At 43.0% G+C, this 13,844-nt stretch overlaps 2 protein-coding genes across 4 annotated transcripts in view; both read right to left on the bottom strand.

Moving 5' to 3' along the window:
• Nucleotides 1–3,806, bottom strand: part of rassf4a (Ras association domain family member 4a) — a 68,484-nt gene extending 64,678 nt beyond the window's left edge. Inside the window, exon 1 of the mRNA XM_021606291.2 lies at nucleotides 3,664–3,806. The gene's annotated coding sequence lies outside the window, so the exon portion shown is untranslated. The remainder of the gene's footprint in view (nucleotides 1–3,663) is intronic.
• A 4,484-nt stretch (nucleotides 3,807–8,290) lies between these two features.
• Nucleotides 8,291–13,470, bottom strand: tmem72 (transmembrane protein 72). 3 transcript variants are annotated; one of them, XM_021606321.2, is made up of 5 exons: nucleotides 13,040–13,470; nucleotides 10,843–10,909; nucleotides 10,208–10,279; nucleotides 9,791–9,930; nucleotides 8,291–9,551 (listed from the first exon to the last, which is right to left on the bottom strand). In XM_021606321.2, exons 1-5 carry the CDS (start codon nucleotides 13,113–13,115, stop codon nucleotides 9,139–9,141), a joined length of 768 nt encoding a protein of 255 aa, XP_021461996.2. In that variant the 5' UTR covers nucleotides 13,116–13,470; the 3' UTR covers nucleotides 8,291–9,138. The 3 variants fall into 3 exon arrangements, with proteins under 3 accessions (XP_021461996.2, XP_021461979.2, XP_021461987.2); XM_021606304.2 differs by having other exon boundaries at nucleotides 9,773–9,930; XM_021606312.2 differs by having other exon boundaries at nucleotides 9,773–9,930; nucleotides 10,843–10,894; nucleotides 13,040–13,388.
• Between the last annotated feature and the right edge of the window lie 374 nt (nucleotides 13,471–13,844).

A 13,844-nucleotide genomic window follows, 5' to 3' on the forward strand; every position in this document is an offset into this window, starting at 1 on the left:
CTGCTCTTCATATGTTTGGCTATTTAAGTCGGTAGACCCGCCTGCTCTTCGTATGTTTGGCTATTTAAGTCGGTAGGCCCGCCTGCTCTTCGTATGTTTGGCTAGTTAAGTCGGTAGGCCCGCCTGCTCTTCGTATGTTTGGCTAGTTAAGTCAGTAGACCCGTCTGCTCTTCGTGCGGGCTTGTTTATTCCCACTTTGTATGTGCGATAGTGCGATCTGGGTTTGGTTCCTGTTTTGGGCATTTGTTTTATGACGCTCAGTTTCGTTGTATATACTATTTTGCTGAATAAAGTGCTATTCAGAACTTTCTGCCTCCTGCACCTGACTCCGCACCCACTACGCCTAATATTGTCACAGTGACCCTTTGAGTTTTGTGTCCAGGATCACCTCAGCATGATCCGATATGACTATGCTTCCTATATTAGTAGATAAAACAGACTATAAAAACATCCTGGGCATAAAAAAGTAATATATTCTAGTCTGACATCCAATGAGGTGCAGAGAAAAAAAAAACTGTTGGCGGGATGAAAGGGGTTCAACAAACATTTAAAATCTCCTCTAAACCCTGCAGTGTCGGAGTTTAATTCTGAAATTGTAGAATTAAAACATTTTCCTTCTTCAGAAGTAGCGAGGCAGGCTAATGTTAGTTAGCTAATTAATTTGCTAGCTATCATACAGTAGGCGTATATAAATAATTATATAGTTAATATAAGTAGACATGCAATCATAATTGACTATAGAGCATACAGTGGGGCAAAAAAGTATTTAGTCAGCCACCAGTTGTGCAAGTTCTCCCACTTAAAAAGATGAGGCCTGTAATTTTCATCATAGGTACACTTTAACTATGACAGACAAAATGAGAAAAAAAATCCAGAATATCACATTGTAGGATTTTTAATTAATTGATTTGCAAATTATGGTGGAAAATAAGCATTATCTTTTTAGGTAGGAGGACTTGCACCATTGGTGGCTGACTAAATACTTTTTTGCCCCACTGTATAAAGCAACCACAAGCTACCGGTGGCTGAAATCACAATCGTCGCGGGATGAACAAGTGATGAATTTCCGGGCAATTTAAAATAAATTCCTTCCTCCCTCCACCCTTGTCCTGCAAGTGTATACTCGTCAGATGTCATGAAACGTCATCAGAAGTGTCCACTTAATTTCAGGGCTGAGGGGAGAGAATGTGTCTTTTAATTGTTTGGAATGCAGCCACTGTGTTTTTTCTACAGCACCATTTTGTCCGAATACATTTGCTATTTAACACAACCGTTAGTGTGACAAAACTATCTGTAGAGTTGAAAATGCGATGGAAACACATTGAGCTTGAGATTTCATTCGATACATGAAAACTTTAGCGAAAAAGTACATTTTGTGTTCACTACATATCACACACTGATTTTTACCCGCAACAAGTCAGTTTGGTGGAAATGTTTTTTAGCTGATGTTTTTATATTCATGTGAAAATCTGTTGCCAATTGGTCTGACATTTTTGAAATTGCATCTTAGTATTCTACTATTCTAACTCTCAACATTAAGTTGAGACTCAGAATGAGTTCCACAAAAGTTTGCCCATCCCTGGTGTAGAGTACTTAAACAATTAGTCCATATTTTTAATTGTGAGAATCAATTAAACGCACAACACTGGTGTTCCCATGTCGTTGAGTGGTTCTCATTGGGGTAAGTGGGAGGACACTGGCACCTAGTGGTTAAATCACAAACTGCACTGGGTCTAATGATCAGTCTAACCGTCTGAAAAGTCACCTGCCATCAGCTCATGTCATTAGACTCGACCACAGCAGGACGAACAACACTAACCTATTATTTAACTCATATAGAGAAGAGGTAATGTTGGAGACTGCACTTCAATGTCCTATATAAAAATGTTTAAATTTACAATTTACATAATCAAATTACTTGTCCCAATTGTATCAATAATCATCCTCGATTCAATGTATGGTCACAGCCCTGTAAGTGCTGGTTGGTAAGAGGATCTCTCGCTCTCTCATTGAGGTTTAGTTAGCTCCACAGGTATTGATGGGAGTGAGAGATTTTACAGGACACTACAGGTAGGGTTAATCCATTAACCCTGGTCTGGGACCTTTAACTTTGTGACCACTCCGTCCACAGAATCAGCAGTGTATGCATGCGTGCGTGTGTGAGATAGGGGCCCAGTTCTCCTCTGGATTCACTGACAGAGGTGACTGGATCACTGGATCATCCAGCATGGTCATGCATATTCATAAACTCAAATGGATGTATAAATATTCCACAACGTTAAAGCATCTAAGTCTGTCACCATTTACATGAATTATTAAACCCCAGCACATGGACCTTCAGAGACAGACCGGGCATATGCTCCTCACAACTTTAAAAAAAAATCTATATGATTGTAGGGGACGACAGGGAAACAAACCTGGGTAGCTGGCGTGAAAGCCAAACACCCTATGCACCAATAGGGTTACCCACTTGATGAGAATTGTAACGTGGCTCAGATAGCAAGGATCACTACAATGAACAGGAAGGCACATCCCTGTGCCCTCACACATCCAGCCATGCGTTCCGAAGGCCTCACGGCCACCATCTCACTTCTGACACCAGTGTAGGGGAAGGTGGGGCAGGGAAGCAAACCCAGGTCACTGCTATGAAAGGCACCCTAAACGAATTGCCCCAATAGGGTTAACCCACTTGCTTGGAATTGTAAAGTGACTCATATAGCAAGGATTGCTAGTATATGTTCTGTGGTTATCCATCCTGTGCTAACTTTGAGGTGAAGCCAAAGGTAAATGTCCACCAGTGCTTGAACAATATAACTCATAGTCTATTCTATTGATGCTCCCTCCTATTAATTTTCTGCTGATGTTTCCTATTTCTATTGATGTCTCTTATTTTATATTCTATTTTATTCTATAGCTGTTTCCTCTTCTATTCTAGTTTAGTCTGTTGTAGGCTATAGATGTCTGCCGTGTGGAGCCATACAGGCTCAGGTCTTTGAGGACAGTATCCCCTTGGACAAAGGGTCCTCAGACAGCAGAGCACTAACTAATTGATTGGATCAGGCAGAGCGAGACCCTGTCCATCTAATTGCTGCTCCTCTTCCCAGCTGGGACCAGCTGGTAACTGTCTATTGTTTGTGTAAAAGGATTTTCTCCAAAAACACAAGTAGGTGAAGAGGCACAGAAAATCTGCTGAAAACGCGATTATGCTTCTAAATCAAATCAAAAAGTAAATACAGTATTTTTTATCTCAGTCTGGAGTGTCGCGCTCGACCGCTTTAATATGCTTTTTTGTTTTGTTTTACTGTTCAGTGCCTCAAAGAGTTTTCCATAATAGCCAATGACAACTATGATATGTTTTAAATTATCCAGTCATTTATGAATGACATACTTTATTAACTACCTCTGTCTTATAGCATCATGAATCCGTGCGCTTTTTCCTAAACTCTTTTCTTCACTCAGTTGCGACCGTGTATAACATTTGACAGATCAAACAACAAAACAACGAGAAGATTGTCTACAGTAGGCTGGCTATATGAACCACAAAAGAACGACGACTGACATAGTAAGGAACTGATGAGCATACATTTAACACAGCGGCTGTCATTAGCATGCTTTGGAATAATATAATATAATATATTCCAACAATAACTGCAGATCTCTTACCATCACAGAGTGCAAAAGGAGGGTAGCGTTTTTTTATTTTTATTCCAAAACCAGGCGGTCTCAGTCTGGTATTCGCTGTATCTCCCTTATCTCGTATCTCCCTTAAAACCTCCTTGACCCTGCGCTATTCTGGTGTTGGATTGAAACCGGGTTGAGAGATTGACAGACATATTATCCAGTAACGGGGCTGATTGATAAGACAAAACCAATAAGATTCATCTGTGGGCGAGTTTACGTTGCCTGAGGATCCAGCGCTGCGTACCTCTTATATGAATATACAGTTGAAGTCGGAGGTTTACATACACCTCAGCCAAATACATTTAAACTCAGTTTTTCACAATTCCTGACATTTAATCCTTTAAAAAAATCCCTGTTTTAGGTCAGATAGGATCTCCACTTTATTTTAAGAACGTGAAATGTCAGAATAATAGTAGTGAGAATGACTTATTTCAGCTTTTATTTATTTCATCACATTCCCAGTGGGACAGAAGTTTACATGCACTCAATTAGTATTTGGTAGCATTGCCTTTAAATTGTTTAACTTGGGTCAAACGTTTCAGGTAGCCTTCCACAAGCTTCCCACAATAGGTTGGGTGAATTTTGTCCCATTCCTCCTGACAGAGCTGGTGTAACTAAGTCAGGTTTGTAGGCCTCCTTTCTCGCATACGCTTTTTCTGTTCTGCCCACACGTTTTCTATTGGATTGAGGTCAGGGCTTTGTGATGGCCACTCCAATACCTGACTTCGTTGTCCTGAAGCCATTTAACCACAACTTTGGAAGTATGCATGGGGCCATTGTCCATTTGGAAGACCCATATGCGACCAAGCTTTAACTTCCTGACTGATGTCTTGAGATGTTGCTTCAATATATGCACATCATTTTCCTGCCTCATGATGCCATCTATTTTGTGAAGTGCACCAGTCCGTCCTGCAGCAAAGCAGCCCCACAACATGATGCTGCCACCCCCGTGCTTCATGGTTGGGATGATGTTCTTCGGCTTGCAAGCCTCCCCCTTTTTCCTCCAAACATAACGATGGTCATTATGGCCAAACAGTTACATTTTTGTTTCATCAGACCAGAGGACATTTCACCAAAAAAGTATGCTCTTTGTCCCCATGTGCAGTTGCAAACCGTGGTCTGGCTTTTTTATGGTGGTTTTGGAGCAGTGGCTTCTTCCTTGCTGAGCAGCCTTTTAGGTTATGTCGTTATAGGACTCGTTTTACTGTGGATATTGATTCTTTTGTACCTGTTTCCTCCAGCATCTTCACAAGGTCATTTACTGTGGTTCTGGGATTGATTTGCACTTTTCGCACCAAAGTACGTTCATCTCTAGGAGACAGAACACGTCTCCTTCCTGAGCGGTATGACAGCTGAGTGGTCCCATGGTGTTTATACTTGCGTACTATTATTTGTACAGATGAACGTGGTACCTTCAGGCGTTTGGAAATTGCTCCCAAGGATGAACCAGACTTTTGGCGGTCTACAATTTTTTTCTTCACAGATTTCTTTTGATTTTCCCATAATGTCAAGCAAAGAGGCACTGAGTTTGAAGATAGGCCATGAAATATATCCACAGGTACACCTCCAATTGACTCAAATGATGTCAATTAGGCTATCAGAAGCTTCTAAAGCAATGACATGATTTTCTGGAATTTTCCAAGCTGTTTAAAGGCACAGTCAACTTAGTGTATGTAAACTTCTGACCCACTGGAATTGTGATACAGTGAATTATAAGTGAAATCATCTGTTTGTAAACAATTGTTGGGGAAATGACTTGTGTCATGCACAAAGTAGATGTCCTAACAGACTTGCCAAAACTATAGTTTGTTAATTAACAAGAAATTTGCCGAGTGGTTGAAAACCGAGTTTTAATGACTCCAACCTAAGTGTATGTAAACTTCCGACTTCAACTTTAAATCACAAAGCAGTATAACAACGTGCCTGAAGAGATTGACTATTATGAATGAATTCTTTAATTATAGCCTAGTGGTAAGATCATTTCCTTCTGCACTGATGTGAGAGACAGCTAGACAGGTGAAAGCAGGCTTCCAGAGGGCCACTTTATCCCTTCTTACATGTCCTGTATTTTCAGATCAGGACAGATGAAGGACAAGAAAGGTGGAAAGGAAGCCACAGTGGACTGTTGAGAAGCAGCCCTCACATCCTGTCTTTGAGACTGGATTTGGCATCTAGGAAACTATCACAGGGCAGGAGCTGGTATAAGAGAATCCGAGGAAGTGTGTGTGTGTGTGTGTCTGTGTGTGTGTGCGCGCGTAGGTGCATTTGTGTCTATATGTGTGTGTGTACCAGAGGGTAGGTCAGTTATTCCAGCAACCAAGACACTTCTACCAGGGGAAACTGTTTGTTTTAGAGGATGTGATTATGAAAAAACACATTCCAAATAAGGAACGTGTTTTTGAATGTTTTTAAAGGATGAGGAAGTTTGAGGAAGCAGACTGGAAATATTGAGGCTGCGTGTGAACACCTCTTTCCTGCCTAACTGTTCTCATTCTTTCTCTAAATATCTCCTGAGGTTACTCAGGCAAAAAGCAAGTTCAGTTTTTTGAAAACAGTAACAAAATGTATTGTATCACAGTGCCTTTCTACTTTCTAAATATGTGTAACTGATTTAACTGTACAGTATATAAGAACAGGAATACAGTATGTGTATATGAATAGTGTATAATAATGATTTTTGTTGTCTCTTGGTGTCTGGACAATATATGACTCTCTTATCTTGTGTTTTATGTAATGTAATATTAGCTCATGCTGTTCTTGTGTCTAGCTGTTCTGCACTGCTGAATGTACAACAGCTAATGTGGATCCTAGCTCTCTTCTCCTCTCACCCCAGCTCCCCATGACACAGAGCTGAATTTGGGACAGTTCAGTCACTACCCCCTTTCAAGGGGACAATACAGAGCAAGGTTACGAACCATTCAGCTTCCTCAGGACAAAGAGTCCCTGTAACCCACCCTTAATAGCCCCTGGACAATAGCCAGAGAGACCCTGTAGAGGAGTTGCAGTGTATACTGAATTCAGAACTCTGATGAGTGGAGCAGCCTGCTTGCTAGTGTATGAAAGAGAAAGGGAGGATGACAGGAGGATAGAAGACAACCATGAGGGGATACCACAAGTCTGGGTTGTGTGTGTGTGTGTGTGTGTGTGTGTGTGTGTGTGTGTGTGTGTGTGTGTGTGTGTGTGTGTGTGTGTGTGTGTGTGTGTGTGTGTGTGTGTGTGTGTGTGTGTGTGTGTGTGTGTGTGTGAGTGAGAGAGAGAGAGTCTACCTAGAGTTCCAGCACTCTAGGTGTTGTCTGATGAATGAGTATCTGCTTATATTGATTCTCTCCAGAGTCTGGGTTCTGTCTGATAAAGGGTGTGTTTGTGTGTGCATGCTTTTGTGTGTGTATGCATATTGATTAATAGCTAGAGTAGAAGAGATATGTCTGAAAGCATGGATTGCTAATGCCATAATTCCTTTTGAGGTGAGTTCTACAGGTAAGTTCTACAGATAGCTAATTGAGAAGACACCTTTGTTGTTGACACCTGTGTTCCTCCCAGAGGAATTGTGTCTACCAGACCTGGGTTCAAATATTATTTGAAATCTTTCAAATACTTTGATAATTTGCTTTTACCTGCGTGTAGTGCCAGATGGGATGGATTATACATTTTGGTACTGTTTTCAGTGGCACAACTGGCTAAGGTGTTTCAAGAGGGCGGTCACCTGTGTTTGCAAGACAGAAGACACTAGATTGAGGCTGAGTACCAGCTTGTGATAGAGGAAGCTTAATGAAGAGCCGGGCTGGAGCAGAGCCTGTACACCCTGTAGCTACACCTACCTGTGTCTGATGTTGTTTCTACTGAGAACTCTCCCAGGAGATAGAAGAGCCAATTGTTTGTCAGGATCCCACTGGGCAAAAACTGGTTGAATCAAAGTTGTTTACACATAATTTCAACCTCCCCCCCAAAAAAAATCTGTGATGTGTTGGAAAACTGATTGGATTTGCAAAAAGTCAGCAACGTAACGGCAATTTTACCCAACTTTTAACCTACTGTAAATCCGACGACATGGTGACTTATTTGTGGATTTCACGTTGAATTCACGTTAGTTGACAACTCTACCAAGTAAATCCAAACTAGACGTTGAACTGACTTCTGTTCCCAGTGGGTTGCTAGGACAATCTAGGAGTAACCTCTTCCTGTGCTCCATCACCATGGTCACCCCACCTAGGTGGTCCGTTACGACACACACGCACGCACGCACGCACACACGCACACCCAAACAGGGAGTGTAATAAATAAATAACCATACACACAATCCTTCACACACAACACAGAAGTAAGCACATATATACACACACACACACTCACTCACTCTCACATAGGGGACCAGTGTCAGAAGTTCAGGGACACAGAAAGGGTTCTTGCTGTATATGAATAATGTATGGGGGATGTAAGTGACCCTCTGCCCGAACAGACAAGCGCACACACACACTGCCCTGACCCTTAATGCTTCAACCACCCTACCCCCACACTTCTCCAGATATGTACAGTAAATCATCCATAGCATAAGACAAAGAGGATTTGGTCAAATGACATTGTAGAACAACACCATAAAGCCTCACAATCCGTCGGTACAAAGGGGTTTTATTACTATAGAAATCATTCTACATGTGCAAAACATTATACACATGTTCCGTGTGCAGCTAAAACAGATTCCATACAGCACATACATTTACCTTAGTGGACTGCCTCGCTTAAAATCAGACCCTTACTTTAAATGATCACCATCGCCATCCTCATTATGATCACCATTAAAATCATCATCATTATCATCTTCATCATATGCAATATATTAAGTCAAACTTAAGACTGTGCGGTCAGCAGCCTTTCCCAAACGTCTGTGTAGTGTGTGACCCTCCTACAGCTCGTGGAATGTGGGGCCCACACCTGTATCATACGAAGCCAGTGTTTCTGGTCTTCATATTACCATTAGCTAACAGAAATGTGTTCAATCTAAGAAAGAAGTGGGCAAGCAAACACGTTAGTCTGTTTTCAATGAGTTAACTCTCCTATAGTATATAGACCATTGATTATATGCATTATTTGGCATTGGGTCATTGACTGATGTGCATCAGCATCCAAACGTTAGTCACCACCACCACAATTCACCTTTAACCTCAAAGCCCGTTGTTCAAACCTCACCTCAACTGTCCCCCTGCATTACTATAGTAGTGTATGTGCGGTGTCTGAGGAGGTCCCTGGTTCAAGCCCTGCTCCAGCTGACCCCCAACTGTATTGCTTCTGTAGTGTCACACACTCACTCGTCCACTCCTCCGCACCGACAAGGTTCTCCACTTCTGGCAGTCTTTGGCCATCTTCTCCACTGTGCCACAGCTCTGCTGATGTCAATGGAGCTCAGTCTCTCTTCTCCACCATATTGTCCTGGGCCTTCAATGAATAACAGTAGTGTAATGTTCAGTTCGTGATCATAGGAGCGGTGTCCGAGGTGGTCTCTGGTTCAAAGTCATGGTACTCCTCCATTTCTGTCTCCTCTGTAGCACTGTTCTGAAAATGCACATGTCTATTCCTCTCTTTCCTCACTCGCTCTAGCTCTGACCCTGGCTGCTCCATCTCTACCTCCAGCATGGCCCGGCTGCTCTCTCCTCTCTCCCCCACTCCCAAGCCACACTCCCTGGGTACAAAGGCCAGCCCTGCCCCTCTCCTGCCCATCGCCATGTGGAGGAAAGAGAAGGTATGTTCTGTCCCTCCTCTCTCAGACACACACACAGACGTTATCCCTACATTGTCCTCCAGGTCTTTAGGGGACACTGTTTCGGTATTTTTGCTGAGGATGAAGTTGAAGAAGGCTGTGACCAGGAGCATGATGCCTGGAATCACAGGGGAGAACTTTTCAAACTGAAGAAATACAATACATTTAAACATCAGATGTTGTTTTGAATTGAAACTGAATCCAAAAGACATGTTGGGTGAGTATCAATGTTTGTGAATTACATCAACCTTATTAAATGTAATAATAGTGTGTAGTAGTACCTGGTAACAATAGTGATGGTGAGGTAAGGATAATGCCATGGTTAGGTAATGTTGTTACCTGGTAGAGTGGTGTTACCTGGTATAACAGCATGCCACACTAACACAGGGTGAAGGAAACACACCACTGACATCATGGAGTAGTAGAGGAACTTCTGAAAGCCTCCAAGACGAGCCATCTTTCCCCACAACACAAACACACGCCACCCTGGGGGGAAACTAGAGAGAGGAAGGGGGGTGAGTGAGGAGCGGAGATGGGTGAGGAGGGGGAAAAGCAGGGGGACAGTATTATGTTTGAGTTTTTTTTGTTCACTTCACTTATGAAAGAAATAGCCACACATTTGCTATAATGACAAAGGACAAATTGCATCCTATTCCCTATACAACACTCTCGTCCTTTGGCTCCCATAGTAGTGCACCATACAGAGAATAATGTACAATTTTGGATGCACACTTAGACAAAGCCTTAGTTGGAGATTGTGGGTAGTGTACTCACGGCAGACACATCTGCAGGAGGGCATCTAGGAAGTAGGCTACCTCAAACACCATCATACCTGCCCCAGACACCCTAAGGGTTTCAACACACAAACAGATCAAAGAACAGACCAAGAACCAAACAGATGCTAGTGATCAGACAACTACGGACCAGAATAAGGGACAATGTCATACAGAGTACAACCCATGACATTTCCTATCAGAAGACTCGGTCTCCACTGTTGATAAATGTAATAAACAGTCTTGCATTTCTCTACTCCTCAGGGAGATGTTTTCCTGTGCTGTGCAGTGCGTGTTGCTTCATGGGAGTTTAGCCATGGGTCACAGACATAATGCAAAGTAGGACAGAGACCCAGGTCACTTGCCTCTCCTCCTGCTTGCCCCGCTCTTCCTGTACTGCCTCCCCCACCCTAGACCACCCCTTCCCTAGCCACCCTCCTCTTTTTCCATTATGAGTGCAGATTGACCTGAAACACACATTCTTTCTTTTATTAAAACAGTTGACTCACTCACTGTATGTGTGTGTGTGTGTGTGTGTGTGGGGGGGGGGGGTAACCTATCCAAGTGAAGCAGGAAGTTTTTATATAGCCTATCAGAGTTTAGCAGTGATCGTTTTTATCCAATGAGAGTACTCACAGCAGGTAGATGGCCAGACTGTGGAACTTCCCCTGTCGTAACGTCTCCACTCCTACAACACAAAGCACTGGAGACAGCAGAAGGGCAGGTTACACACACACACACACACACACACACACACACACACACACACACACACACACACACACACACACACACACACACACACACACACACACTTCACATTTAACATTTAAACAAAGTGATGATGATTTAGATGAAATTGATAGTAAATTAACTACTGAATTAAGTACTTTATTCCAAATTAACTCTAGGCCTAATTGTCCAACAGGTTATTAGTACATGTAGTGGCCACTAGATGTCAGAATTACCACATGGCTGTCTTTCCTAAGTACACTATATATACAAAAGTATGTGGACACCCCTTCAAATTAGTGGATCTGGCTAGTTCAGCCACACCTGTTACTGACAGGTGTATAAATTCGAGCTCACAGCCATGGAATCATTGGCAAACATTGGCAGTAGAATGGCCTTGCTGAAGAGCTCAGTGACTTTCAACGTGGCACCGTCAGAGGATGCCACCTTTTCAATAAGTCAGTTCGTCAAATTTCTGCCCTGCTAGAGCACTTAATTGTAAGTGCTGTTCCAAACAAGTTGTTTATGAGTTCCAAACTGCCTCTGGAAACAACGTCAGCACAATAACTGTTTGTCTGGAGCTTCATGAAATGGGTTTCCGTGGTCGAGCAGCCGTACACAAGCCTAAGATCACCATGTGCAATGCCAAGCGTCGGCTGGATTGCTGTAAAGCTTGCCGCTATTGGACTCTGGAGCAGTGGAAACGCGTTCTCTGGAGTGATGAATCACACTTCAACATCTGACAGTCCAACCAACGAATCTACAGCATACAATGACATTCTAGATGGCTCTGTGCTTCCAAATTTGTGGCAACAGTTTGGGAAGGCCCTTTCCTGTTTCAGCATGACAATGCCCCCGTGCCCAAAGAGAGGTCCATGAGTCCTCCCAAGTGGCACAGTGATCTAAGGCCACTAGAGATTCTGGTTGGAGTCCAGGCTGTCGCAGTTGACTGGGAGACCCATGGGGCGGCACACCATTGCCTCAGTCTCCCCCTCATCTTTCCAACACTGTACTATCTCTTCAGTAAAGCTTTTACAAAATACAAAAGGAGTGGTACAGCCCTTGAAAAATGTATTCAAATAAATAAATATCTGCAGTGAAGTTGGTACCACTGCAGTATATCTACATTACATTCAAGAAAGTGAAGCGAGAGTGAGTCAACTGTTTGTGGGTTGCTTGTTAAGGATAGACTAAATTTCTTTAAATGGTTTACATTTTAAATAGGGATTGTGTGTGTGTGACTTTAAAAAGGTTTAAATTTGTGTGTGTGTGCATACATGTATGTTTGTGTGTGTGTGTGTGTGTGTGTGTGTGTGAGTAAGGTGACAGGGTTGAAACGGTGGTCACTACTGACATGTGGAAGTCATTGGTCAAATCTGTTTACCAGAAATACGGTGCTGGAATCTGCACCAAGGGAATATGTCTAGATCAGGGGACCGAGGCTAAATGGTTAGTAGGACTTTATGGAGTGTTTGGAGAATTAACGCTGCCTGTAGACTAGACCTAGTGGAAAATGACATGCTTCTCAAAGGGACGGTGTAGATCTAAAAAAGTAAGTGTGTGTGTGTCAGCATATGGTCAAATTAGCCAATAAGACAGTAAGAGATGAGTTCTGTGTGATGTGAGACTAGACACTTACCACCCAGCTCAGACATATAGATGTCCCATGTATATTACACTGTAAATACCATACCTTTAAATGGATATAGCAGGAGGTAGAGAGTGTACTGTAGCTGAAACAAAGCAGTATGTGACTCATGCTATGATATAGTATGAGAGTAGACTGAGGCAGCTCTGTGTCTCCGTAGCCCTCTAGGAGCACTAAAACACAGTTATATATGATTCAATACGGTACATATTAGTCTAGACTATTTAGCCTGCTGTTCTCACTAGAGAACAAGAGGAGATAAACCTTAAGGTTCATGATTAATCCTCTACACTCACTCACTCACTCACTCACAACCTCTGTGATAGATAACAAAATTCGTCTCACAGCTCCATTTTAAAGTCCAGGCCTACAGTCTGTCTCCTACCTGATGTTGTGTGAATGAGAAAGAGATAGTGTGTGTGTCCAGTCAATTACAGTCCTGCGGTCTCCTACCTGCTGACGTAGAAATACCCAGAATCCTGCAGGCAACCTCTACCACGACCCACCAGGCTGTCACCACGCTGCCCATCGCGCAAACACTTCTCTCCTCTTTTACAACTCTTCTTTCTTCCTTCTCTAATCCACCTCTCTCCAGTTCAAACGTCAGTCTGTGGGTTCTATTGGAGCCAATATTAATGTGACATTTTGCAGTACAATCTCACAGGTGAGCTTTAGTAGCTACAGATGAACTATGCAATTTCAGCTCCAGGGGTTACAGTGGCAACAGAGGCAGCATCCACACAGCTCCATGGGGCTCAGTCTTTCTGAGCCGCTCAGTGAGTGGCTGGGTACTAATCGGTCTAAAGCAAAGTTGAAACACACACAAATACCCAAGCTTGTGCACACGCACACGCACACACTTAGTCGGTTTATACAGCATTCCACACACACAAGGTGAGTGTGGCCGGTCGGATCATGGTTGTGTGTGTATCGGGTGTTTGTGTGTGAGCGCTACAGGTTGGTGAAGGGTGTTTGTGCCAGAGTGTTCTTTCAGATGGCTGGTTAAAGATTACCTGGTTTGTGAATGACATTAAAAAATAATGCTGTGGCTGGATTGCCCTTCCCAGAGGTGGTCATAAACACAGACACACACACACGCACGTACGTAAACGCCACACATGCAGGCAAAGACACTCACAGACTGAGGTCAATGACCTTCAGAAGATAAGCATCCTAGCTCACTTCACCAGCAGCATACCACTCTGCAGCCCACTGATGGCTTGCCTTGGGAGCTCGGCAGGGTTGGTCCTGATCAGTT

This window comes from Oncorhynchus mykiss, chromosome 1 (assembly GCF_013265735.2).
Source record: "Oncorhynchus mykiss isolate Arlee chromosome 1, USDA_OmykA_1.1, whole genome shotgun sequence".
NCBI lineage: Eukaryota > Metazoa > Chordata > Actinopteri > Salmoniformes > Salmonidae > Oncorhynchus > Oncorhynchus mykiss.

Excerpts from the sequence above, each read along its gene's own strand:
- tmem72 (XM_021606304.2), bottom strand. The coding sequence starts at position 13,115 with ATGGGCAGCGTGGTGACAGCCTGGTGGGTCGTGGTAGAGGTTGCCTGC. Across the intron at positions 10,280-10,842 it reads AGTCTGGCCATCTACCTGCT|GGTGTCTGGGGCAGGTATGA; the intron begins GTGAGTACTCTC and ends TGAAACCCTTAG. Across the intron at positions 9,552-9,772 it reads AGGTAACACCACTCTACCAG|GCATCATGCTCCTGGTCACA; the intron begins GTAACAACATTA and ends CTGTGATTCCAG.